This window comes from Heterobasidion irregulare (genome assembly GCF_000320585.1).
Source record: "Heterobasidion irregulare TC 32-1 unplaced genomic scaffold scaffold_02, whole genome shotgun sequence".
NCBI classification, from domain to species: Eukaryota; Fungi; Basidiomycota; class Agaricomycetes; order Russulales; family Bondarzewiaceae; genus Heterobasidion; species Heterobasidion irregulare.
In genome coordinates, this window is record NW_009258198.1 from 3,413,421 (window position 1) to 3,439,093 (window position 25,673).

The following is a 25,673-nucleotide window of genomic DNA, read 5'->3' on the forward strand; positions in this document are numbered from 1 at the left end:
CTTGTGCCTGCTAGGAAGTAAGTAACGAGAGGGGTGAGATATATCTCCTTTAGGAGACGATGATGTAGGGTCTAGATGTATGAAAGAAAGGAATTGTCAATGGTGAGTCCACCTGGTCGCATAAACATGAGCTTGACGATGAACACTCACCTGCCATTACGTGAAGATGTAGAAGTTGACAAAGCTTTCGAGTTGCTTTTGTCGATTGACGCTGCAAGAAAGATATTGTGAGTTGTTCTCATGCATTGTTTGTATACTCGACGCCGGTAAGACCAATCTCAGGATTTGCCTAAGAGTCATTCTTTTGGACTGTAGAGGAACAAAATAACTTCAAGGTCAACATGTCAAAGATGCAAGAGGTCTCAGGAACTCACGGACGGTACATAACAGCATCGGCATGGACACAGAGCTCGGAATCTATAAGTTCAGTCATTTAAATAGGCTACTCGATGTTACAAAGGAAAGAACCTTGTGATGTTGTTAATGAAAATTCAACACAAAGAGGAGTTGAGCGTCTTCATATGATGCTGGACCTCGCCTAATGCAACCCTCAAGCTGCGCCGGAAGTAAATTCGTTCTCGGCCGCAGCGATCCATCCGTCCATTTTTTCCCAAACGGCCCGCGCTTCTATCTCCCACTCATCTTTCTTGCCCTGAATGCAGCTATCACAGATCCCCTCTTCCTTCCAATTCCACTCGGACATCCTGTACAACGTCTCCAGAGGCTTCCCGACCCCACCATCAGCAAGTGCGGGAGATATGACGACAGACATCCATCGATCTGCGAGGACATCAGTGCATTCCATATGGGATGTGGAGCCGACAGTGAAGAGAAGTGGTGTGAAGTCGGAGATAATGGATGAGAGGAGGTGATGACAAATCCGGAGCGTCCGGAGGGAGAGATGGGGTTCTGTGGACGAGATTTTCGTGGGATCGGATAGCTGTAGGCCTGCCGGATCGTGCGCGCCGGTGGGATCGAAGTCGGTCGTCGCTGCTACGCTGTAGAGGATCGCTTTTTTTGTCTTGGGCAGCTGCGTCAGTAATGAGGAGGGAGTGACGAGGTGCAGACACGCACCTCTACATCGATAGCTAATTCCATGGCAAGCTCCAGCGCCTGCATGAGATGTTCTTGAGGATGTCGAAGTGCGAAAGGTGCATATCCACCAGGGAACATCAAGGCAAGGTATGCGCACACTTGTGAGTACAACGATGGGATATGTAGTTGCTTCGGAGAAGATATCCGCAGAAGAGAAGCAAGGCGGGAGTATTGGGTCGAGTGATTGAGAGGGCTGAGGGACTACCTAGATGAGGATGATGTCGTCGGAGCTCACACGCTTTATGCACTCACGTGTCGTGATAAAGATGTTCTAAGAGGACCTCAAAGTCCTCTGGTGTCACGCCGGCATCGTGTGGTATGTTGAGAACCGGAATAGACAATTCGGCATGATTAGAGAGATGGCTGAACTGTGAGCTGGAAGCAACGACGATCCATGAGGAGCAGGTTGGAGAATGGCGTGTGAGGAGTGGCTCATGAATTTTGCAAATGTAAGAGGAAGTGGGGACAAGCAACGAGCCGTCGTCAAACCAGAATGCGAGATGTCGCTGCATTTCGAGATGGCGGGTCGTCCAAACTAAACTCAGCGAAGTTCAGCGACGCCTGGAAGAAATCGTTTTCCCACGGGTTGTTGGCTGACTTCGACACAGATACAGTATGTAACGCCGTGGGCAAAGTTCGATGTGTTCAGCATGGAATCAACCGGTAAAGGGTGATTACACGGCCAACCTACCCAAAAAAAAAGGAAAGTTGGCCATGTAATCACCAAGTAATCACCATGTTCCACTACTTTCGAGCTGAACACACGATACTTTGCCCGCTGTGTAAGCCTTCCGTCCGCATCTCCATATCAAGGACACCGGCCGTAGTACGGCGTGCGCTAGCACATTCAGCTGAATCTACCGCAGAACCTCAAACAGCACAATGCATGACTGCGCACGGATAGATTGCTGCGCAGTCGTTCTGTATGCTCTAGATGGTGCAAAGATACGGAAGATAAGCGGGGTAAGCGCTGTCTCTCTATTTATGGGTGCAAGCTTCCTTCGTTCACGTCAGAGAACGCTAGACACACGAGTCGCTGTTTGGGATCTTACGCCTTCCTGTCCAAATCACATATCGCCGCCTCTTCTTTCGAAACCACCGCCACCACCTCGCTCAACTCTACTTCAATGTCTCATAGAAACAGCGACAATAACTATGTATATCGCGGACGGCCTCGTTCGTCAAAGCGAGGCATGTCACGAGGAACCTCGGGTCCGGACGACCATAATTCCTCGCGGTCCACTGACAACAGTCCAGCAAACATGCACGCCCACCGCCAGAATATGCCGCGTGCTCCAAATGGCATATGCAACTTTTACTGGTCGACAGGTGCATGCAATCGTGGTTTCGAGTGCACGTTCCGTCATCAGCCAAACACAAATGTCGTGGAGGCCAGCGCTATCGTAGCGCCATCTGATGACATCGATCAAGCGCCTGATTTCTTCTCCACAGAAGGCCTCGCTTTCAACAACGGATCTGTCAGGAATGAGCAGCATACTTTAAAACCGAGCGAGGCTCATAACCATCTCAAGCAGTTCACTCCCAATAACTTCGTATTCTTGAGGCCGTTACAAGTGGAAGGATTTGCACGGATTTTCGCCAGTGTCGATGCACGTAACAAACACTGGGTACGTCTTGTCTATAGTTGTACTAGCATCTTGATCTGAATGACTCTACAGAATGCTGATACTGCCCAGGTATGTCAAATTTTGTCCGATGTGGATGTTCACTGATTCGCTATGTTTGTAGTCTTTTCTTGATAGCATCGTCAACGTGAGCATCTCAGGCTAGATATGGCCCTCGTTCTGTGCTCACGCTATGAATGCAGGGAAATGCTCTCTTTCGGATTGGAGATGCCCTCCGTTGGGAACCGGTCTCTATCCGTGCAGGCGTGGGTTCCTCTGTCTTGTCCTTTCAGAACGCGTATTTTCCCATTCTTCAGGCATGCTCTTGCATTATATGTTGCAATATATGTATTAATATCCTTGGCCCAACTAGTATCTCGCTTCGGATCTCGTACTAAGGAGCACTGTTCATCACAATATCAAGTAAGTATCAGGTTCGCACATCCGATGCGAAGTATATTGACGTAGTGCAGTGCCCTTTACACTCTCATCGAAAACAACTACGATGTCATACACGCAAATTTACATACATGCATTGGGGACATGATGCAAGCCATGAGCTGGGCAGACCCCACACCCGGCCTCTCGGCTGCACGTAAGGGGACACTGGACGGAGTCATGGTATTTAAAACTTTGTCAATCGTATTATCTCAGTAAGTTCGTCAGATGTGATCTCATTCACCTGATTAACGTGTTCGTAGGTACTTTTCTCGATTCAAAAGCGCGATTCAAAATCACCCACAAATATCGTCTTTGGTCAAGGACATCACGACTTGGTTCGACACATGGTCTACCGCTGTTTCGAGTTCTACGCCACGTTTCGCAGATCCCATCATATCATCCTCGAAGAATGTGAAGATCCTTACTATTGGCCAGCTCCGTGATGATGTGCATCGTCTTAGGGCGATCGTTCTTAGAGAGTCAGGACGTGCGGATCAATCACGCAGGCCCGGTGCCCGATCTACTACTGTGTCTGCCGCACAGCGGCGAGAGGCCTTGATAGCGAGGCTGAGGCAGACGTACGATCCTCCCGGAGAGCTGCGTGAGGGTGGTCAGGTCCGTCACGATAACGATTTCTCCGATATTGCCAAGATTCGCATTGCCCCTACACACAAAGAGCTCATGTCCCCAATCGAGCCTTATCTCCCCAAGTTCGTTCCGGGAGCTCCCCACCATTTACCTGCAAATTCTATGGAGAGGCATCTTGACATCCAGTTCCGGTTGCTGCGTCAGGAACTGATGTGAGCTACTTGTAGACTGCGAGTCACGAATGTATGATGCTAATCAAACCCTCTGCAGTCATACTATTCGACAATCGATCTCTGTTTTGCATATGGACCTTGAGAAAATGTGGACATCACCCCGTCAAAAGCGAAAGCCGACCAATCTCGAGAAGGTCATCGATAACAATGGAGGAGCATATAAAACTTCTGGTCATGACTCGGTCTTCTTCCACATGTACACGAACGTCCAATTCTCTCCTGCGAAAGCTGAAAGGAGAAACTTTGCTGTCGGTCTCTCTGTCGATGCCCCACCTGGGCCTGCCCGGGATCCCTCCTCCAAGAAACGGGCTGAGTATTGGGAACATTCACAGCGACTTAAGAACGGAAGCTTGGTGGTGCTGGTCCTTGTTTCATCGAATAGCTCCCAAATCTATCTCGGCACGATAACTTCTATGGGAACTGACATAGCCGAGTCAGCAAAAGCCTTGACAGACCGGATCCAGCTCCATGTGTCATTCTTTGACGCAGAGATTGAGCTTGCCGCACTTCGGCAAGACAAGTTTGCGTCAGGAAAATCGAAATTCGGCCTCTTGATCGATAATAATATCATGTTTGAATCTATTCGCCCATTCTTGGAGACTCTCCAGACCGTGGAGCCGACTTCAATCCCATTCTCTCGCTACATAGCCCAGGATGCAACTCTAAAGAATGTTCCTGTCGACCTTCCTCGATATGCTAGGGTACCTGGTTTCAAATTTGATCTCACCTCTTTGGCTCGACCGGGACAGCATATACAAAGTATGAATGCTCAGGACCAAATTTCTGTTGCGCGAGCCCGTCAAGAACTATGTCGTGCAAGCGATCTTGACCCGTCTCAAGCTGAAGCTATGGTGGATGCCCTGACCAGAGAGGTATCACTCATCCAAGGGTGCGTTTCGAACAATACTCAATAACGAACATCATCTCAATTTCGCCCATGATAGGCCTCCTGGAACAGGAAAGGTGAGCCTTGAACCGAAACAGACTATTTCCGCATCGTTCATGCCTTCTGGACAGAGCTATACAGGGAAAGAAATATTGCGAGTTCTCTTCGCATCTAAAATCAAACCTATAGGTTGGTTAAATTCAACTGATAATTGAAACTTGGTTCATTCAACGACTACCCAGTGCTCATTGCATTCACAAATCATGCTTTGGACCACATGATTTCATCGATCTTGGATTCAAAAATTACCGACAACATTGTACGTTTGGGATCCCGGTCAACGGACGAACGTATTGCTGAGTACAACCTGGGCAAGCTGGAGAAGATGGGGGGCAGAACTATGCTTGATAGATCTATTCACCGAGAATATGCTGCCATCAAAGAGATCGAGGAGGATATGCAGAACATAGTCCAGATAATCCAGATCCCCCGCCTCTCGTGGGAGAAGTTAGAGCAATTTCTTGATATCCACTACCCAGAACAGGCCGAGTCTTTGAGAAGTCCACCTTACTGGATCTCCCATTTGATCGAGCAGATACGAGCTGACGAGGCCACAAACGGCGAGTGGACAAGAGTTGAGGCGTCATCATCCCGCAAGCAGAGGGACGAAAATGATCCTGAATTGCGGAATGGACCTTATGGTTTCTGGAAACGAGCTGGAGATCTCGATTTTATCCAACCTCCGCCCCCAACACAGTCCAAAACTCCCAAGGGGAAGAAGTCCAAGTCTAGAAAGCGGGCACATACCGACGAAGTTGCGGCAGAAGACTCACCAGCTGATCCTATCACTGACCCTCGACTAACCTTCTTCGAATCACTAGGTTTTGGAGGGTTGATTCCTACCACCCCGTCATCACGAAGACTCACTAATCATCTGGTTGATGTTGACAATGTCTGGTCAATGTCACGAGATGAACGTAACCGCTTATCGGCCTCGTGGGAAGAGGACATCCGTAAGATGGCCTATGAGTCCAACATCTCCGAGTTTGAGATGCTGCGTGCCCGGTACAGGGAAGCGTGTAAAAGATACAATGACGCGAGAGACCAAGTATGTTTCATTCTCTGGTATTTTAGTTGCAGTGCAGGCTGATGTTTGCTTTACATAGGTGCGGCAACAATTGCTCAGCCAAACAGCCTTGATTGGATGTACAACGACAGGCCAGTATTTTTTTCTCTAATCGCTACGGCGCTGCGAATTATTCTATATCGAACCTATATTACAACAGGGGCTGCAAAGCTGATTTCATTACTTACGGTATGTTAGCAACCGAAATAAAGTTCCAGAATCCCGTTGACTCCCCGTAATTTCCAGGCAATTCGCCCGAAAGTTCTCATGGTCGAGGAGGCAGGCCAGGTTCTTGAGTCGCATATCATCGCCTCGCTTGTCCCTTCAGGTAATGATACATTATCTCATGCCCACCAGTGCTACGATATTAACCACAGACTTGTTAGTTGAACACATAATCTGCATCGGTGATCCCCAACAGTTGCGGCCGACGCTCACAACTTATGGTTCGTATCATATTATTTCAAAAAAATTTCAAACCCTGATCTTGTTGGCCGTCAGCGCTGTCCATGGATAGTGATACTGGTCGAGAACTCTACAAATTCGACCGATCACTCATGGAGAGGCTTGCCGATAACGGAATGCCGATGTCTCAAATTCTTGTGCAGAGGCGAATGAGACCCAGCATCTCCCACTTTATACGGTATGCATTACTTTGCAATGCGGGATCCATCACTGTACTTGCTAATGATGTTGTAGGACTATCTTGTATAATAACTTGGAGGACAATGCTATCGTGCATTCTTACCCTTCCGTGGTAGGTATGCAGAAGGATGTCTTCTTTTTCACGCATACGTATAAAGAAAACGGGGAAGCCGACTCTGTATCAAAGTTCAATGCGTTCGAGGTATGAACACGTTCATGAAGCGTTACGATGTACCTAATGGTGACGCAGGTTGAGATGACTCGCGATCTAGTCATGTATCTTCTCAAACAAGGGCCCTATAGTGGTCAAGGCGACATAGCCGTTCTATGCGCTTACCTCGGCCAACTACAGAAAGTTCGAGCTGCATTGCGAGATGTCAAGTTGACTGTCTCCGTTGACGAAAGAGACGAGGATCAACTACGCAAGCAAGGTGCTGGCGAGGATGCCGAGAGACAGTCTGAGAATGTGTCTGTGGCCAACCATGTAAGTATTTCAGACAATGCTCAATCCTGGTCACTTAACCAGAGCATAGATCCGACTAGGTACGGTGGATACATTTCAAGGAGAAGAGGCAAAAATCGTCATAGTTTCTCTGGTAAGAAATTCGGGATCTTTCGAGGGAGATTCATCTTCTATCGGGTTTCTGAAGGTATGCCACAATCTGAATTGATGTCGCACGAACTGATTAGTTCATTTCCAGAGCTCCAACCGGATCAACGTCGCCCTCTCAAGAGCAAAACATGGTCTGTTCATTCTAGGTAATGCCTCCAATCTCCGTCAAAACAAAACTTGGGGGAAAATCCTTGATGAAATGGAAGACCGAGAGCAAGTTGGACAGGGATTTCCAATCGTCTGTCCTCGGCATCCTAAACAAGCCCAGATCGTGGCAAGTCCAAAATTGCTGAGTACAGTCGCACCTGAGGGAGGCTGCCTCCTTCCTTGCAAAGTTCGCCTTCCCTGTGGGCACATATGTCAATCTGTGGTATGTCGAGGCTTTTCACTGCGTTGTCTACCACGATGACCTGCAACTAAGTTTATCATGTGTTAGTGTCATCCAGATTTTGATGGCCACCGGGGGATGATATGTGACGAGCCGTGTACGCGCACGCCATGTATACGAAGACACCCATGCCCTCTTCGTTGCTCGGAGGATTGCGGGAAATGCCAGTTTCCTATATATAATGTCGTTCTACCTTGTGGACATACGGCTAAACGAGTTCCATGGTAAGCAATCAATCAACCTGCATGACCCTTTTTTGACATTTTCCTCACAAAGTCACTCGCTCGAGAATTTGACCTTAGTCCAGTGTGAGCAGAAGGTTGTCAAAAAGCTACCTTCATGCGGACACTCCTTGTCCGTTTCCTGTCATCAGGATCCTCGCAAAGCTGTCTGCCAGGAATTGTGTGGGGGTACGATGTTGTGCTGTTCGAGGTCATGCAGATCGAAGTGCTCCGATTGTCAACAAGTGACGAGGCCATCTCTTCCTGATAATTTCGTCGGTATCATTACTCGAACCTCTCACGTTGAGCATCCCTGCGAGCGGCTGCTTTACTGTCAACACAACTGTGGATTAGCATGCTCGCAGAATCACGACTGTAACTCGATGTGTGCGGGACAATGTCGTCAAACCTGCTCGCACCACGCCTGTACATTGCCCTGTTGGCAGCCTTGCCCACCGTGCATGGAACCATGCGATTGGACCTGTGCTCATATGTCCTGCTCGGTTTCTTGCGGCTCGGTATGCATTCCTCAACCCTTCATATATAAATATATTTCTCATCAAAGCTGTAAAGATATGCTCCCGTCTCCCGTGCGACCAGCCATGTACACATCAGTTGTCATGTGGCCATCCTTGTCCTTCTGGTCTGTTTATCATACTCACGCGAGCTATCATCGTTCGCTGACACTCCTTCTGGACCATACAGTCTGCGGAGAACCTTGTGACATACAGACGTGTGTCATTTGTCTTCCCGATGATCAGAAAAATTATATCGTAGATTTCATCATGCAACGCACACTGGCGGATATCGATACCACTTCCGCGGACACGAGCGAGCGCCTCATCAGTCTACTTTGCGGACACACATTCACGGTTGAAACTCTTGACGGACACTGCCGAATGTCGGAATTCTACGAGACGGACGGTGTCGGTCGCTACACAAGTACCAAATCCCCGCCCATCAACTATCAATCCCCGCCGTCATGCCCCACATGTCGCGGGCCAATCTCAGCTTTGCGATACGGCCGTGTTACGAAACGTGCTAATCTCGACATACTCGAACAGAACGTTGCGAGCACAATGTCACATTCCTTGGAGGAAGTGAGCCCTGAGGTTCAAATGTTACAGTCAAGGCTCCAATCTCTCAAATCTAAAGCAAAGGAAATCAAGCCGCAGGTGGTCCCTTGGGATCTGACAAACTCTGACCGGTTGGCGAAGATTCGCGATAGTCAATGCGGTCGAGAGGATGAACCTCTTCCCCACATCCTCTTTTCGCAAGAAAAAATGATCTCAACTCATGGGTTTGGTACCCAGGAGGCTAGTAGTTGGACAGCCGTCGTTAATGGTATCGTCAAGGCATACCGAAAGGTCTCTGCTGTGGCCACAACTCGCGGCCCTCATATCCGTGCTTATGAAGCAGCCCTGTCTACTCTGTACCGTCTCGAACTTGCAGTGATCGCAGTGGACTCTGCCAGAGCCACTGACGCCCCTGAGCCGCTGGCGATGATCGAAGTCAATAAGAAGATTGGACAACCGCCTCACAAAGCAGACACTCGTTTTCAGGTGGAGGCGTTCCTTCTTTCCCTTGAGCTTAGGTTCATGCTGGCAGAAATTTCTCAGAGTCGCGTTGAAAGCCTTGCTACAATTTCCGACGACAAAGATGTCAAGCATCACAAGGAACTTTGGAATTCGTTTACAGCATTCATCTATGATTCTTGCCTAAATGATTCGCAAAAGGCTCTCGTCGTTGCAGAGAGGTCGTCCGCATCTAGGCTTGCAGCCCGGTCGGCCATATACGTCCTTCGTTCCGAGTTCGAGAAATTCCGTCTAATGATTCTGAGGGCACGAGATAGCCTGGCCAGGACCGGACGCCTTGACGATGGAGAGCGCAAGCAGCTGGTGAATATGGTAAGCGCGCGTGCCAACGCTGCCCGTGAGTTCTTGCGGAACGTAGAGACATCGTACATCCGGAGCCGACCGTCAAATTCGCTGAAGGTTCTTGGCGAGGAACTCAAGTGGTTTGAAATTAACTGTGGACGAAAGGCAGAGAGATACGTCCAGGAATATACGGAGCTTGGGACACATCTCATGACAGACCGAGGTTATCAGCCATTGTCGATCCAGGAGATGGCTGATGTAGTCAAAGCGTTTGGATTCTGTGCGTCTGCAAGTAGCTGTGCTGACAACCACTATTAGACTAACATCATTGTTATCCAGCACATCGTGGCCACTTCTATAACTGCCAGAACGGTCATACGTTTGTCATTGGCGAAGTAAGTCCTTCAATCACATGGCTTTCAAAAGCCACCGACTGACTTTTTTTAATGAATGCTTTAGTGCGGCGGTGCGATGGAAGAGGCCAGGTGTCCAGAATGTCAAGCTCCGATCGGAGGATCTCGCCATAATCTGAACAGCTCAAATACCCGCGCAGCAGAATATGAAGAAATTGCTCGGCAGCAGGGATCGGCAAACAGCCCTTGGGCTTGGGCTCACGGGGCGTGATGTAGATAGATGCGTGGACTCCGTAAACGTGCAGTAAACTGTATGGCATTGTGGGCTATATCAGCATCATTTGGGTGTAGAAGCGGAGGGGATGGCTTTCCACATCTGGTCCATACCCTTGAGTGGCTGAATTCATGCCGACGCGACAACTCTGTAAGGCACTTATATCAGTCGGCTTACCTCATCAATGCTGGGGGCAAATTTGGTCTATTTTCAGCGAGGCAGTCTCTCAACCTCTTACAGTCCTCCCTCCATATCCCTTCCGCCATTTTCCACTTTCCTGTAAAATGTCCCCTTCGATGACCGGTAAAGGGAAGGAGTCCGGGACTGCACGCGTTCTCGGTTCAGGGACTTCTGGTGCGTGCCCCACAACTGCGACGTCAGCATGTGCAGTGTCCTCATACTGCTATACGCTATGATTGGCTTCACCGAATGATGTTTAGGCGTCGCTGAACTGCTCGTATTCCATCCGGTCGACACTATTGCCAAGCGACTAATGAGCAACAAGGCTAAGGTACGTCGCACCATCGGTATACAGCCTACATCTCACGCATTTTCTTCCATGGTAATAGGCTTCTTCAGCAACAATTTCTTCTATTATATTCCGAGACCAGGCCACAGCTCCCCTCAATCGGAAAATGCTCTCTTTGTTTCCCGGTCTCGGCTACGCTGCAGGCTATAAAATCTCACAACGGATATACAAGTTCGGTGGACAGCCTTGGTTCAATGACCTTCTTAATCGACACTACAAAGAGAGTTTCACCAGCGCCTTCGGTGAGCGAAAGGGAAAAAGCATCATGCAGGCGACAGCCGGAAGGTGAGTCATTGTGTTCCTTTGAGTGTGCGCTTACCGGATTCTCACAATGGACGCTCAGTTTGACAGGTATCGGTGAAGTGGTGAGTTCATCGGTCGGTTCTACACCGCCTGCTGACCTTACTGTGCTTGAAAGGTCTTGCTCCCCCTGGACGCTCTCAAGATCAAGCGCCAAGTGAATCCTGAGGCCTTCCGTGGTCGCGGAGTCATCAAAATTTTTCTCGAAGAGGGGACAACATTGTACAGAGGCTGGGGCTGGACAATGGCGCGCAATGCCCCCGGATCTTTCGCCGTGAGCTCAGTCACAATCTATAGCCTTCAGTTATTTATTCGTCCCTGTGCAGCTCTTCGGCGCTTCGGCGGTAACAAAAGACTACGTTCTCGGCGTTTCCGACTATTCCAAAGCAACTTGGACCCAAAATTTCATTGCATCAATTGCAGGAGCTGTCGCATCTATCACAGTCGCTGCCCCTCTGGACGTCGTGAAGACTCGTATTCAGAACGTGAACTTTGAGAACAAGATGTCTGGCGTTACAGTTGTCAAAGAACTGATGAAACACGAGGGTCCTGGAGCACTGTTCAAGGGATTGACGCCCAAAGTATGTACATCTAGTTTCGGGTCGAACTTCGATGGTTTAAAAGCGTTCGCTGATGACCGATGGTGCAGATCCTGGTCGTAGGTCCTAAACTCGTCTTCAGTTACACGATCGCCCAGTCCCTCATCCCTTTGTTTGCAAATTACGTCTGAGATGCCCACGTTCGCTCAACGATCGACGGTCTTTACGAGGTTCCCATTATCTGTTGTTGCGCAAGCAGACATCTATAGAGTTTCTTACGTCATTTCCACCTTGTCTCTCGCTCACGCCCCACTCAAGATATCATACTAATCGATTACTCGGAGCCTAATATAGTTTCGCTTGCGATTCCAACTGCGGAGAGATGACGAGAAGTCTTGCCCCACGCACGCTCCTGGTGTTGCGTTTATTCAATTCAGGCTTGAATCACGATGCCCGTGCGGCTAGGTCTAGGTCTGACCTCGGAGACTAGTGGGTATATGTAACGTCTGATTATTTATTCATACAAGAACCCTCAATCAGGCCATCGCCGTACCGGATTACTCCCCCTCAAGCAGAAAAGTATGGCCTAATCTCAAGCTTTTCATGATCCCACTTTGCACCCCAACGTCAGTTAGACTAGGGAATCGGATATGTGACTTTGAACAATTTACTCACGATGTTCTCCGTCCAGTAACAGTCAACCTCGATAAGCTTTCTGACAGCCTCAACGCTTTCATCCTCTACTATCAACATCGAACCTGTCACCTTCCTCTCTGGAACTGGGTTCGTCGTCGTCTCAGGTGTGACAGTATAGCCTCCAGACTCTGCGATACGTTGAGTAAATTAGAGCAAACTGCAAGGATTGAACACGCACTAAACCAGCCTTTCGCTGCGAGCGCGTATATACCTTCCAGATGCTTCTGTAGTAAAGATTGACGACGAGGTAGAACGTCCTCCGCGGTGTAATCGGGGGCCCAGATTATGAACGTCTGCTTGGCTGCCATCTCTTGAACAGTGTAAAGGGTGAAAATACTGAGGCAAAGTGTCGCGCCTGAGATCAGTAATTATATGTGGGGAGGTGATCCGAGGTCAGCGGTCTATGACCGCATCGGACAACGAAACAAGTTCTTGGAGCGCTAGTAATTGATTGCTTGCAGTAGGGAAGATCAAGTCGGTAGATGACAATGGATGGCCTGATTCGGAAATTCAAGTGTTGATATATGATACCTTGGTTGATACAGGTTGATACTCTCTGAAAATCATGCGCATGTCTCGAACAGGTAAGTTATTACACCACAGCGCATAACTAAGTCAAACCATATCGTTGGTTGTCTAGTCTTGCCTGGTTTAACTGTTCAGAATGAGACAAAAAAATCTTCTCAAGTCGACATACGGCTTTGAACCCGGGCTGAATTATTGTGAGATACGGTACATGGGAGCGTCATCGTAAGAGCAGAATTGAAGAGGCCAAAGATGGAATCAAAGAGGAGGTGATGGGGGCTGTGTCAACAGTCCTGAGGTTGACACAAAGCATGAGTGAAAAGGTCATACTTAGTCAACGTAGAAGGAACGTACCTAATGCTTTCAATAGGGTTGGTGTTCCCTCCTATATTGTGTATAACCTGGTCTAGAACGATGGGTAACAAACCACAGCCTTGCGCATGCTGTCAAGAACGAGTGGAGAGTGGGCTTAGTGAACGGATTGAGTACGGCGACGAGATCTATGCTTCCTCCGGCGAACCGGAGTAGGGTTGTTCGAATTCCTCCCAGAGAGGAGGGGAGTCCATAGCGTCACAAGATAGAGACTGAGGAATGTCAGAACATCGTTTGAAGTGTGGATGAAGTACGCCTACTACCTGAGCACTATGGGCCTGTATTTGAGTTGAAGATCCTTCCTCTCGTCCATCCCCGGCAGGATATTGGATAATGTTCCTCAGATGTCGTTGAGCAGGGGCAGTATCAGGTATTGTCATTATCTTGAGAGGTGTCGAGGAACTCAGATTGACCAAGCCACAGTCGTCGCATTCGTCATCGACATCAAAGTCTAGATCAATAGTATCAAGTTCTGTTCCAAGATTCAGATCGGTCTGTACTTGGGCGTTGGGCGGGAAATGTCTCCATGGCCGAGACCGTAGAATTTCTCTAGTGCTGTTAGCGTTGCGCCGCAGGATTTTTTGGAGTTTGGCATAGAAAGTAAGTGGTAAAGCGTGGCCGACAGGCATGATGAGGAAAGCGGCGCCGCAGTATATAGATGCCTTCACAGGGAGACAAGGTAAGATAGAGAAAGATGTGGCATTACATGCGGAGTATCTGCTGGTGGCAATAGCGTCAATTTGTGATTGTTGACAAAAACGACGCCACTGCAACGAGTCATAAGACAACGTACGAGCTAAAATGCAGGAGCAAGCGACAATGCCATGATCAAATCTCAAGAGGATAAATCGAAGCGGTGGCTTTATTAAGGCCTACAGTGTGCACGAATAAAATGTCAGTTTGTTCGCAATTGAAATTTCGGGATTTACGATTTACATATGTGCCGAATGCTCGAACTTGAACTGTCCCCTCCGTGAAGTATTCAGTGAGGCCACTGCATTTTGCAATATACGCGTACAAAAGGGGGCTGGCCGAGCTGGCCGGAGTCCAAGCGCCGAATACGAAGGTGAGACAAACCGACGTCCCGTTAGATCAAGTTCTACGATTTGCTCCTCGCGTCCGCAATGAATCTTCTGGAGCTCATCGGTCCTTGCAAGATAATATGGACTTGAAGAAGGGTTTGATGTTGTGTTGCGGCGAGAGAAAAGCGGATGTACGTGAGCGACGACATACTTGCCAGGCTTATCATTGCGATTACGCCAGAAGATCTGTACTTAGTCAAGAATGTGGATACTTGGTTAGCACTACTCACAGAGCGTTTCCGATCATCCCGATGGATTCTACATACTAAACTGCCGAACCTATCGTCATAAGGGCGTCGGAGGGATTCGAATGCACTGTCCTCGACAATGTCCACATGCATGGTATAAAAACTCACCTATATGAAGTCAACGCATAGCAGTGGGAACTTGCAAGGACATTGCCTCACTCTTTCAATCGGGGGAAACCCACGCAGCCGACTCTCGTCAATAACAAGAAAAAATGAGGTCATAGCTGCAAGTTTAACGCCGTCCTTACATAGACCCTGCTCCTCGTTTCCGCCCCTCGCTTGGCACGTTCCCGGACCTGCCTTCTCTCGTCTCTGTGGCTTCTTCATCATGCTCCCTTCTCTTTTTCCTTCCCGCATCAAGCTCCACTTCAACACTTCGTCCAGGTCCGCCATCTGCCGTCACACTCCGCTCGTCCCTGTCCCCCATCGCCGTCTCGTGCCAAAATCGCATCGACGAATACAATACCAGGCGCCTACGCCTGTTGCCGATGTTATTATCGCGCGGTAGATCGGATGTGTCCGTGTTGTTATCCAGAAGATACGTCTGGTAGCGTATTTGAAGAATGATTAAGCAGTATACCACGCCCTACCAACCCGCCTCGCCGCGTCATCGAAATGGTCGTCAAGAGGTAGACAAAAATTACTGACGACTAAAGGCATGAGCAGATCGAGCGCTGCAAATTGCGCATTGGATTCGATCAAGAAAAGGATGAGCGTGGTGAGCACTCCTGCAGTGTAAAGAGCGCCGCTTTCGATGATCGCCATCAGCACAGGGAGTAGCGTGCGCACTCCACCCCATTCCCTGCTTGGTTGATATATGCGCCAGCAGATTGCGCCTAGGGTAGAAGACATCAGCTATGCCTTTACAGAGGGATCGTGAGGGTCGCTCGCCTGTGCAATAGGCTGTGATTGCAAGTGTCATGCTTGTATACGCCGCAAAGCTTCCTCGTAGTACCGAAAATATAGTCGCACCATCAGGAGCTCGTATCATGCGCGCAACGATAATGCAACCAAAGACTTTTTGTTGATTGACATTAAGACTTCAATTCAAAAGTGACTTGGAGGGTGCGTACCAATATCTCCAATAAATGCGATCAGCGGTAATGCGATGAGCATCGGCCGACGATTTGTTACTATATAGCAGCGCCAGATCTACACACGCTTATCATCATTGACAACTCTCCTTGCTTCTTAGAGGAAGACGAAACGACCCGCTATCATAAAATGGCTCGTGAAGCACTGATTTCAGATAAGGGCACGTACGATGATGCTGTCACCCGCTAGAGTTTGAAAAAGATACAACAGCGATTTGGCTAAGAATAGGCCGTCGGAAACTTCGCCGAAGTATTCAATAGCTGCCCCTGAAGGTGAACCAAGAGTAATGAAGGCATGCGCAGCGCGTATGAAGTCGATGATGAGGTGCTATGAGATGTATAGATGAGAACCTATGACGAGGGATCGAGGCGCGACGGGTTGGGACTGACGGCGGTCGCGAGAGCAAGCATGAGGAAGGCTGTGGGCATGATGATTTTGCGAGAGTGTGTACCGCCATGGTGGACGGAGGCGAGAACTATACATGTGATGCAGCACAGGGTAAAGAATATGCCTTGATGAAAGAGTGAGAGGCGGCGTTGATGTGGCCAGTCGGAAGTGCATACCATAGACAAGAGTCTCGAGAAAGAGCGCAAGAAGCTCTGCCTTGTCAAGCGGTATGCCCATGAAGAAATTGTGTGATATCAGTGAGTTTGGGAAAGATTGGGCATCTCGTCCATGAAATGCTCAAGCGTCGAGGTAAGAAAGGAGAAGAAAGGCTGTCGTCAAGATGATGTGGGCAGTTAGGCAGTGGTGCTAAGACTCGTGCTCAGCGCTCGGAAGGCAATAATGCTAACCAGACTTACATAAGTACGGCCTTCCTCGGCGGAATGATACCCGCTTCATTGTCCTGTCTAGACTTCATGTGCTGAGGATGGCTGTGGACTGGTTGAGGTCGCTGCATTTTGGGGACCATGGAAATTATTCTTCTTGGCAGTCCTTGCAAAGATCGGGGGTGCAAGATGCTTGACATTGTCTCACTGATCTAGATTACTGTACTTCAAACGAATGGGCGATCAATTACCGCAAGCACGAGGCGCTCGCTGCTTTGGCCTCGTGCTGTATCTGTTCTTAACCGGAAATGACACCAGCGCTGGGTTTCCTTCTCAAAAGAGTCTCTGAATAGTCCATCACAGTCAGCGCAGCGCATGCGCGAGACAGTTGAAGTTTGTTCGAGGAAGCAGGTATTTACTGGTATGTACTGGTACAATCGCAGGAGTCACGAGGATACAACGGCGCTTGGGGTTTTCCGTGAAAATATTATGTAACGGTTCTAAGAAAATAGCTTGAAGTTCAACGTTGAACAACTAACGTTCAACGTTCATCCAATAATGACGCTTTTGTCAGATAAGTTGTAACGAAGCGATGACATTCAGCGAAATGTTTGTCCCTTCTAGCAGTCTTTCCACAGTCTTCCCATGGAGACCTCAAGCTCTGCGCGCAGTGGTTTGAAGGAAACCCATCTACAGGTGTTACAAGAGACCATTCACGGGCTCCAAATAGGCGTTGGCTCTGTCTTTCAGGACCATATGTCCTCTTCTATCTGTAATCATAAGTCGCACCCATCTAGCTTTCTTCGCGCAGTCAATTGCTCCGACAAGCGTGTCTCGTTTTCGATGTGGATAGGACTGCGCGGCGCTCGCAGCAGCCTGCGCAAGTGCTGCGTTTGCACTGTCACAAACCTCGACGGTTCCGCTCAGTCATAGCCAGCTAAGGATCCCTCTAGCTTGTCAAGGCAACGTTCCTGCTGCAGATATTGTCCACATGCCTCATTTAAGCCAATCGGTTGTGCCGTACCATCTAAACAGTAAGTGCCGAACCCAACACTTGTTTCCGAATTCTGAGATCGATCCGCATCCAGTGCGCAGCTCGCAATGTATCTATCGTTCTGGAAGCCAGGTAAGCAAGCCTTTTCTGATCACTGGACGACTGTTATGCCGATATAGATTGACCGGCGCTTGACTGAATCCTTTTTCAAGCATGGCTTCTTTTTTGCAAATACGAACACATTCGTATATAAGACCACCATGGCATACAGGTAGTAGTCGCCATCCACCACTACTAATGTCTGCAACACATACGAACGGGGACTCGTTCGCTAAGAGGCGGATTAACTTCTTTTCTGGAAGGTGAGTTCGACCTTTCCTTCAGGTTGATCTTTCGAGCTCATTGTCTGTTTACCATTAGGACCCAGGTGCCCAGATCTCTAGTCGTCTTCCTGTATATCTCTGACAGGCCCATTTGAAGAAACAATTGGGATTGCCAGACCATGACGCTGGCCAGCAAGACATGGCAAATGACTGGAACTCGTTTTCAACAACCCCCTATGCGCAGAAGCGCAAACAACTCATTAATCTCATCAAGAATCTTATGGGACAGGGGTAATCTCCCAAATCACATATTTCGCAGTCAGGTAATCATCTTCTGACAGGGCGAGTCAATTCTTTGAGATCCCAAGAATCGCTGTTATAGGCGGACAATCAGGTATGTCCCTGACATTGTACATTATAGCATAAGGTAGCTTGACTGAAATTTTGGGCCTAAGCTGGGAAGAGTTCTGTTGTCGAGGCTCTGACAGGAGTGAGTTCATCAGCCTGGAATTTGATCATAATGTCTGACACTCAGCTTTCAGATAAGTGTTCCGCGTGATTACGGGACATGTACAAGGTCATTTGTCGATAGATATCCCTCATAATCATTGACCTTACCACCACAACAGATGTCCGATGGAGTGCATGGTGTCGAGTTCTGCCGAATCATGGTCGTGCAAGATCGGCCTTAGATACGAGTGTAAGCCTGACGAATCGATTGGCTATAAGACTGTTCCGTTCAGTCCAAGGCTGACGAAGAAGGGCGATGTGGAGATTTGGCTTCGTAGAGCCCAAGCAGCTCTTCTTTCTCCGCACCATCTTCCAGAGTATTTCCACGACCAGACATTGCTGCAATTACGCGTCTTGCAAAAGGACAGTCAAACGATGAAATTCTCTCGGGATGTTGTTTATGTAGACATTGAAGACCCTGTTGCAACCGACTTGGCATTCATTGATCTTCCAGGTGGGTTGTATTACGACGGCTTCGTGCTGAGCTCAAGCGCTCTCTAGGCCTAGTGCAGAACGAAGATCCAGAGATGGTTGACCTCGTTCAGGAACTGGCTGTTTCAACCATCAAGGTCGAATCCACCATCATCCTTGTCACTATTCCAGTTACCGGTATGCTACTTCATCCTCTCAACTGTCTATGTCAGCTTGCTCATGTTCTTGGCAGACGAGATGGAGAATCAATTGGCATCTCGGTTGGCCAGAGAGGTCGACCCTGAGGGTCAACGAACCATCGGTACGTGTGCTGCTGAATCTACGTTGGAAGACTCTTTATCTACCTGTGTGTTTCCCATAGGCGTGTTGACCAAGCCCGATAATTTGCGGCCGGGTGACCTCGGCGCCCTCGCTCGATGGGTAGATGTCCTTCAAGGGAAAAGCAATAAACTGACTCATGGGTATTATTGTGTGCGCCTCCCCGATGACGCCGATCGCTCACGGAACATCACTCGAGGTGAAGCTGAAAGGATCGAACACGAGTTTTTCGAAACAAGAGACCCTTGGAAACAACTTGCAGATCGCCGGAGGCTCGGCATCCCTCAATTTGTTTCAGAGTTATCGTCGTTATTCATGAGTCTCATCGAGAAACAGTACGCTCCTACCGCCTGCTGTTAAATACTGTGCTTGCCTGATGTATCACACAGACTGCCTGCGTTGAACAAAGCTGTCCGGGAGCATTTGGCCGATTGTGACGCTCAACTTGCTCAGCTGCCGACTCCACCACAGACCGACAATCCTAATGCTGAGGTTCCTTTGAGAGTAACCGAATTTTGCACTGTACTCAAGGCTATGGTCCACGGTCATCAAGGTGGATCTAAGGAGCTTATTCAACGCAACCGGACGAGCTACAACATTTTCAAAAAGGAAATTGAAGAAACAGCTCCTGATTTTTGGCCATCCGATTCGCCTCACTTGTACAGGAACGAGGGTGTCGCTGGAGATGATGGGGGTGATGGAGATGATGGCAGCTCAGATACAAATCCTCTGGCGCAGTTGAACCTGTATGACGTGAGAAGAGTCATACAAAAGTCAGTCGAACCATCCTTCTCAGACCTTTAGTTCCTGAACTTTGTTTGTAAGGCATGTTGGCTGGGAGCATCCTGGAATTGTTCCTTTTGAAGCACACAAGGAACTCATTTGGTCATTCGTCCAGCGGTGGTCGGCGCCAACGGAAGATTGCTTCGGCAGGGCATATCAGATCTTGTTTGATATCGTCGAGAAGCTGATTGTCGAACACTTTGGGCAGTTCCCACAGCTGGAAAGGGTTATTCGGTAAGAGTTTGGCATTCAAGCGTGCTAAAATGACAGCGCGTTGATCACATAAACCTCTTGAAGAGCTATCGTGGTCGAGCGGCATCATGAAGCTCAGGTGGTAGCTCACGAAGCCGTGATGAAAACTCTCAGTGGCGAATCAGAGCCATTCTGGACGCAGAATGAACACGATGGAGTCATGAGGCAGAAATGGCTGACGCACTACAAGCAGGTTAGGAATCATGCACACCTGTACCAGCGTTCTTCTGCCTCGCCGGTGTACGGAGACCCAACTTCAGCCCAGAGAAGGGCTCTGATCGTCCTGGCAGAGGCTGGCTATCCAAATCCGAGTGTGTTCGATCTTCAGCGGCTGTACCCTCCAGACGCCTTCGAGCAAGAGTTAGATGTGATGGCAAGTGTTCGTGCATTCTTCGAAGTGGCTTACAAGGTGTGCTCCTTATAATTTCTTTGAAATTCGACGCTCACGCTTCCGTGCTATAGAGGCTCACGGACGTAGTGCCGCTTAGGATCGAACATGATTTGAACCAAGCGTTTTCCAACGAACTCCTTAGAGCTATTTTAGTCGGCATGGATCGCTCTAACATGAAGGACTTGTTGAGTGAAGATACGGAGGTGGTTAAGTCGCGGACCCTGTTGGAGGGGGAACGAAAAAGGCTCTTAGCGATTCAGCGCGAGCTGACTCACCTCACGCTGTGAAATCTCGCATATACTCTCGGAACTTATGGCTGTGTCGTTTCTTGTAGTGATCGTCTTTGTTGCATTGTTGTGCTGCTGTATTCTATGCGCGTCGAATTCGTTATCTTGAGCGGCGACAGTCCGTACTCATGGATTTTGACAACAGTTGTGCTACACGAGGAAGCTAACTGTATGGTAACTGAACAGATATCGGAAGCATACTAGTCTACGCCAGCCGAGACAGTCGAGATCTGCATGATGCTCCACGCGTAGCATGCGGTGGCGTGATAAGCTAAACAGCGAATGAGTAAAAGGAACAGGTCAGGAGCGACGAAAGGTTAGATAGAAGGCTATAGAAGGCCGCCTTGGTTTTCGAATTGTCCAGCTGCCTCACGCGAGTGGGGAAACGTGTTCTGATGGATTATTGCTAAGTGGGAGCAAACAGGCGCCTCTGGAATGAATAAACACATTTTACTGACAAGATCGACGGCGTCCGATCATCGAGGATGTAAGCGCGAGGCGATGCAGATCTTGACAATCGAGCTCGAAATCGCATTCGTCGGCATCCGGGGCTTCATGAGCAGACCGGTGCAAAACCTTGCAAAACCCGAGTGTGGCAGTGGCCTTCTCGACAGATCTCTCCCGCCAGGATCTGTGTAAGTAAGCTTGACGGTACCCCTATCACCCAGTTGGCGATGACCGGATCTACCAGGCGAGACGTTGCTTTTGTCTTCAGCTCCTCATTCGAGAGGCAGGTCTGAGTCTGTCTGAACCTGCAAAGGTTTCCATAGGTTTCCGGTGGCTTCCGGCGAGCATCGTTGCCATCACGCGAGACTTGACTACTGTAGCGATCAAGATTGACCGGCACCGTTGAGGGAGCTTCTGTAAATGCAGTACCGGCTGACGAATCGGCGTTGGATCGAAGACAAGTCTGTCAAGCGCCTCGAACACACTCGAAGGGTATGCTAGAGAGTGTTGAGCAGATACTGTGCGTCTCAAGGCGTCCCGAGGACTCATTTGTAGAAACCTCAGCCTTCCTGGCGCTCAGAGCACAAGTACTCTGAACGTACGTGATAGTGATTAGCGGACGGTGGATGCATCTGGGGGGCATCGTAGGCCTACGTAGGCTGCCAGGAGAGCTACGGGCAACTGAGGTGAGTAGCAGATCGATCCTGGGTTTCACACGAACCAAGATGCCGGTGAGAACCTCGATTCGGGAGCTTAGAGTCCTCGGCTGAAGAGTGAGAGGGGTACTAAGATGACGCCGTAGCTATCCTTCGGGGACCTAGCGAGAGCGCGCCGAGCTCAGTTTGATACTGTACAGAGATCAGGGAGAAAAAAAACCGATGGATAAACCGATGGATAGGAAGAGGCCGGGGCCTGGTCGCCGAGGCACGGTGGAGGGGTGTACGAGAGGGTTTGCGACGTCGACGAGGACGAAGTTTCCGTGGACACGGAGATCAGTGATGAGACGGAAGCGGATGGCGGGAGATGGCGGGCCGCGAAAAGAGCGGAGACCCCGAGGGGAACTCGGGCCAGGCACGTGTGCTTTGTAGGTCATCGGAGTTGTACGGAGATTGAAAGTCCGCCGGGATAACAGCGGGGTGAGGGATAACCGAGGCGGTCTGGTGCTGCCCACGACACATTCCCTCTCTTTCTCTCTTCTCTCTCCTCGTCCTCCATCTGTCTATGGTCCTCTGAGCGAAAGAGCCCTCCCCCTCTTTCTCCTCTACTCCGAACATCCTCGCCGTGCTAAGGATAACGCCTGGAGTACGTCCCTCTCCGCTCCTTGTTCTCCCCGTTTCCGCTTATCTTACCTTGTTCACCAACCCCCCACAGATCCTCGCGACCCTGCCGGCTTCTCTCTTCCCGCCCACTCAAAGGACCTGCAGTACGCTTGAGCCTAGCTCGCGACTGCTCAGATCGTCTTCTTTCCCGCCAGCCCTAATCCCGCCCGCTTGAGCTCTGCTCGCGATTCTTATCCCCCGCAACCTCAAGCCTCCTTTGCTTCTTCCTCCGTCCCTCAACAGCCCCGGTTTCCGCTGAGCAATCGCGTTTCTGGCCTGTCTTCCTTCCTCCCGATCTCCTCAAAATATCTTGCATCACCCTTGCACCGTCCAAGTTTCTGCCCACGCTTAGACCCGCTGCTCCCGCTCAATCCTACAGCTGTACTTCCTACAACCTCGCCTCCGGCGCCCCTTTCAGCTACACGACCAAATGGCTCTCTCTATTCCCATTCCCTCGTCCCCGTCTGCCGGCAACTCGCCTTCATCTGCCGATAGTCCTAATGTCCCCCAGACACCCTTGTCCCCCACGAACCCCGTTCATACCCTCACCCTCCCTTCCGCCGCAGATCAGTCCTCTGCCCAGCTCAGTCAAGCCAATTTAAACTCCGCCAGCGCCCAGGCGAAGAGGAAGCCCTCTAGGAGAGCCAATACCGCCGAGAGGCGTGCGACACACAACGCCGTCGAACGTCAAAGGAGAGAGACCCTGAACAGCAGGTTCTTGGTTCGTCGTTCCTTCCCTGAATAGTAACGTCGACCTAACCTCCTCGATCACCGTAGGACCTCGCTGCTCTCCTTCCCAACCTCTCTCAGATTCGCCGCCCTTCAAAGTCCGCGATTGTCAACTCCTCCATCGCGCACATTCACTCCTCTCGCCGTCACCGCCTTCTCGCTTCCCGCGAGCTTCGACTTCTCAAACTCGAGGCCGACGCCCTCCGTCGCGAGCTCAACGAATGGCGAGACCGTACCAATCTCCCTCGTGTTGAGGAGCCCGTCCGCAGCGATGGCTTCGCCCTTGTTCTGAGCGGCGAAGTCGAGGTCCTCACCGCCATCCCTGGTGTCGACGACCAAGACGACGATGGGAACGGTGACGGTTACGGCGACGATGATGAACTCCCCATTGGCTCCGTCAACCCCGGTTCTCTTGGAGTTTCTGTTCACGACGAGGCCGACGATTTGAGAAATTCCATTGCGCCCACGTATGTCAAGAATCAGCCCAACCCATTTGCCCATAATGTTCCCTCTCAGTCCGGGGGATCTCATCTTGCACACATTCTTCCGCGGCCGTCCGCTCACGGCGGGCCCATGATCGCCCAAAGCATGCCCGGTGTTTCGTTCGAAAACCCTGCGATGGCTTCACTTTTCGAATCTCATCCTCAGATTTCTACGCAACAGTTCCACATGCAACAATTTAATCTGGCTCAGTCCGACGACAAGGTGTCCGCGTGGAACAACCAACTGTTCGCGGCCCAGCAGTTGCAGCAGCAGCAACAGCAGTTCGGTGGAAACCACTTGTTCACGCCACCTCCCAGCTCCCACGGTCCGTCGTCTGCGGGTCCCAACTTTGGGAACGCAGCGTATTTCGCCAGCATGAGACAGCAACAACAAATGCACATGTTCGGCAGTCCTGTCGACAACGAGGATGCATCGTCCGTTGGATCTGCTCACATGGGCAGGAGAGAGAGGAGTGGTAGCATGGGTGCCGGGAGTGGCTTTGATTCGCCTCCGCACTCCCGTCACGTCACTTCACCTTCGGGAAGCTATGATATGCCGAGTCTCTTATCGAACGGTGGTGGCCAGGGCGCCGACGGCTATGGGGTTCCCAAGAGGATCAACACTGGTGCTATTCCCAATTGGGCTCGGGACGAGATGGGTCCTATGGCCACATCTCCCATCTCGATCACTGGCGGCGGCGGCGGCGGCGGCAATGGCAATGGATTCGCCATGATGATGATGTGAATGACCAGTATAGCCTGTTCGATATCAATTTTTATCGTTCCCTCTATCGGACTGCTGATGTTTTACGTGTGTCGCTATCATCCCGGACTATGTATCCTCCTCCTCTGCTGCCTTGCTTCTTTTTTTATGATGGCCTTCTTGACCGTGTATCGTGCACATGGCCTCGCTGCTTGCCTGTGCGGTTCATGTGCTCTGCTGTCTGCATAACTGGTCTCGGTGGCTTTACTTGTATTACGCGGCGTCATCCTGTTCTCGGTGGCGCTTCGGCCTCCGTGTCTTTCTGCCCTTTAGCGTCCTCGACGGTCCTTCTATTGATATACCATTCCCCTCTACCACTGGTTGTTTTTGCTACACGCGCGCCTAGGCCGCTTCTCTCTCTTTTACATACACTCATTTATTCTTTATAGTGCTCACTCGAGTGACACGCCTCGCTAGTGAAGTGATGGATGTCGTGCGTTTGTAGCTCGTGTACAGGATGTACCGGTGCCCCCCTCTGCTTGATACTTAACTAACCTATTATATGACGTGGTGGTTTGTAGTTTGATGCTAATTCTGGTGGCGTGATATTGTGCAACTCGGAACCGCTGTACGAATCTCTTACAGACACATGCTCTCGTTGATATTGATCTTCGGGAAGCAAGCTCTCGATGTAGACATGAAGCCCAGTGAGAATCCCCCCACGGCTGGTAGGACGAGGTCAGAAACTTCCTACGGACATAACACCAGGTCTGAGCAGGTAGGAAAAAAGATATTGAGCTGTCAAACACTTCCAACAAACCCCAGAATTCCAACAAACTGAGCACAATGTTCCGGTTTCTTCAGTCCTTTGTGTTTCTTTCGCCTGTTCTTTCTTTTTAAATTGTTTTTTCCGTCGCAAACATTTTATTTCTTATCATGTGACCTGCACGACTTGGCGCGACTCGCGTTTGTGTTGTCCTCGCGCGCTCGCTGGCGCTCTAAGTACGAGCACCTGCAACTATACTATTCAGATTACATACACAAGCATGAGTGGGTAGGCAAGCGACTATTGAATAGATGAGCAAGTAAAACAATGAAAAGACAAAAAACGCGCGGAACTACCATATGCACGTGTCAGCGGCTCCTAGTAGTATTACCGACACTTTTGAGTCCACCGATATC

The 25,673-nt window shown here is 49.8% G+C and overlaps 7 protein-coding genes across 7 annotated transcripts; 3 read left to right on the forward strand and 4 right to left on the reverse strand.

The window, feature by feature from the left end:
* Positions 1-550: 550 nt before the first annotated feature.
* HETIRDRAFT_308637 (uncharacterized protein) lies at positions 551-1,607 on the reverse strand (the record flags this gene model as incomplete). Its single annotated transcript, XM_009544830.1, has 3 exons — positions 551-1,030; positions 1,081-1,288; positions 1,348-1,607. 3 exons carry the CDS (start codon positions 1,605-1,607, stop codon positions 551-553), a joined length of 948 nt encoding a protein of 315 aa, XP_009543125.1.
* A 615-nt stretch (positions 1,608-2,222) lies between these two features.
* HETIRDRAFT_310684 (uncharacterized protein) lies at positions 2,223-10,362 on the forward strand (the record flags this gene model as incomplete). Its single annotated transcript, XM_009544831.1, has 24 exons — positions 2,223-2,723; positions 2,775-2,792; positions 2,845-2,868; positions 2,924-2,986; positions 3,094-3,143; positions 3,194-3,373; positions 3,422-3,961; positions 4,020-4,871; positions 4,927-5,057; positions 5,111-5,976; positions 6,055-6,183; positions 6,241-6,322; positions 6,381-6,440; positions 6,496-6,637; positions 6,694-6,841; positions 6,890-7,123; positions 7,173-7,289; positions 7,341-7,622; positions 7,689-7,864; positions 7,917-8,379; positions 8,435-8,504; positions 8,567-10,018; positions 10,078-10,133; positions 10,198-10,362. The coding sequence occupies 24 exons, from the start codon at positions 2,223-2,225 to the stop codon at positions 10,360-10,362; spliced, it is 6,801 nt and encodes a 2,266-aa protein (XP_009543126.1).
* A 220-nt stretch (positions 10,363-10,582) lies between these two features.
* HETIRDRAFT_154123 (mitochondrial carrier protein) lies at positions 10,583-12,103 on the forward strand. The gene is made up of 7 exons (XM_009544832.1): positions 10,583-10,719; positions 10,806-10,876; positions 10,935-11,179; positions 11,238-11,259; positions 11,313-11,468; positions 11,521-11,775; positions 11,844-12,103. The coding sequence occupies exons 1-7, from the start codon at positions 10,650-10,652 to the stop codon at positions 11,922-11,924; spliced, it is 900 nt and encodes a 299-aa protein (XP_009543127.1). The 5' UTR covers positions 10,583-10,649; the 3' UTR covers positions 11,925-12,103.
* An 88-nt stretch (positions 12,104-12,191) lies between these two features.
* Positions 12,192-12,761, reverse strand: HETIRDRAFT_407983 (uncharacterized protein). Its single transcript, XM_009544833.1, has 3 exons — positions 12,608-12,761; positions 12,409-12,557; positions 12,192-12,345 (listed from the first exon to the last, which is right to left on the reverse strand). The coding sequence occupies exons 1-3, from the start codon at positions 12,735-12,737 to the stop codon at positions 12,301-12,303; spliced, it is 324 nt and encodes a 107-aa protein (XP_009543128.1). The 5' UTR covers positions 12,738-12,761; the 3' UTR covers positions 12,192-12,300.
* Positions 12,762-13,454: 693 nt separating this feature from the next.
* Positions 13,455-13,955, reverse strand: HETIRDRAFT_100125 (uncharacterized protein; the record flags this gene model as incomplete). The annotated part of the gene is made up of 2 exons (XM_009544834.1): positions 13,455-13,538; positions 13,587-13,955. 2 exons carry the CDS (start codon positions 13,953-13,955, stop codon positions 13,455-13,457), a joined length of 453 nt encoding a protein of 150 aa, XP_009543129.1.
* A 1,248-nt stretch (positions 13,956-15,203) lies between these two features.
* Positions 15,204-16,375, reverse strand: HETIRDRAFT_230432 (uncharacterized protein; the record flags this gene model as incomplete). Its single annotated transcript, XM_009544835.1, has 7 exons — positions 15,204-15,242; positions 15,305-15,492; positions 15,524-15,673; positions 15,730-15,808; positions 15,920-16,078; positions 16,141-16,262; positions 16,315-16,375. Coding segments are annotated over 7 exons (798 nt in total), but the record flags the coding sequence as incomplete, so codon positions are not given.
* Positions 16,376-17,812: 1,437 nt separating this feature from the next.
* Positions 17,813-24,533, forward strand: HETIRDRAFT_425252 (uncharacterized protein; the record flags this gene model as incomplete). Its single annotated transcript, XM_009544836.1, has 20 exons — positions 17,813-17,877; positions 17,936-17,942; positions 17,984-18,129; positions 18,180-18,232; positions 18,294-18,328; positions 18,381-18,415; positions 18,468-18,802; positions 18,850-18,957; positions 19,013-19,081; positions 19,142-19,433; positions 19,488-19,871; positions 19,924-20,115; positions 20,179-20,542; positions 20,596-20,807; positions 21,273-21,446; positions 21,647-21,778; positions 21,875-21,944; positions 22,157-22,342; positions 22,957-23,298; positions 23,355-24,533. The coding sequence occupies 20 exons, from the start codon at positions 17,813-17,815 to the stop codon at positions 24,531-24,533; spliced, it is 4,380 nt and encodes a 1,459-aa protein (XP_009543131.1).
* Between the last annotated feature and the right edge of the window lie 1,140 nt (positions 24,534-25,673).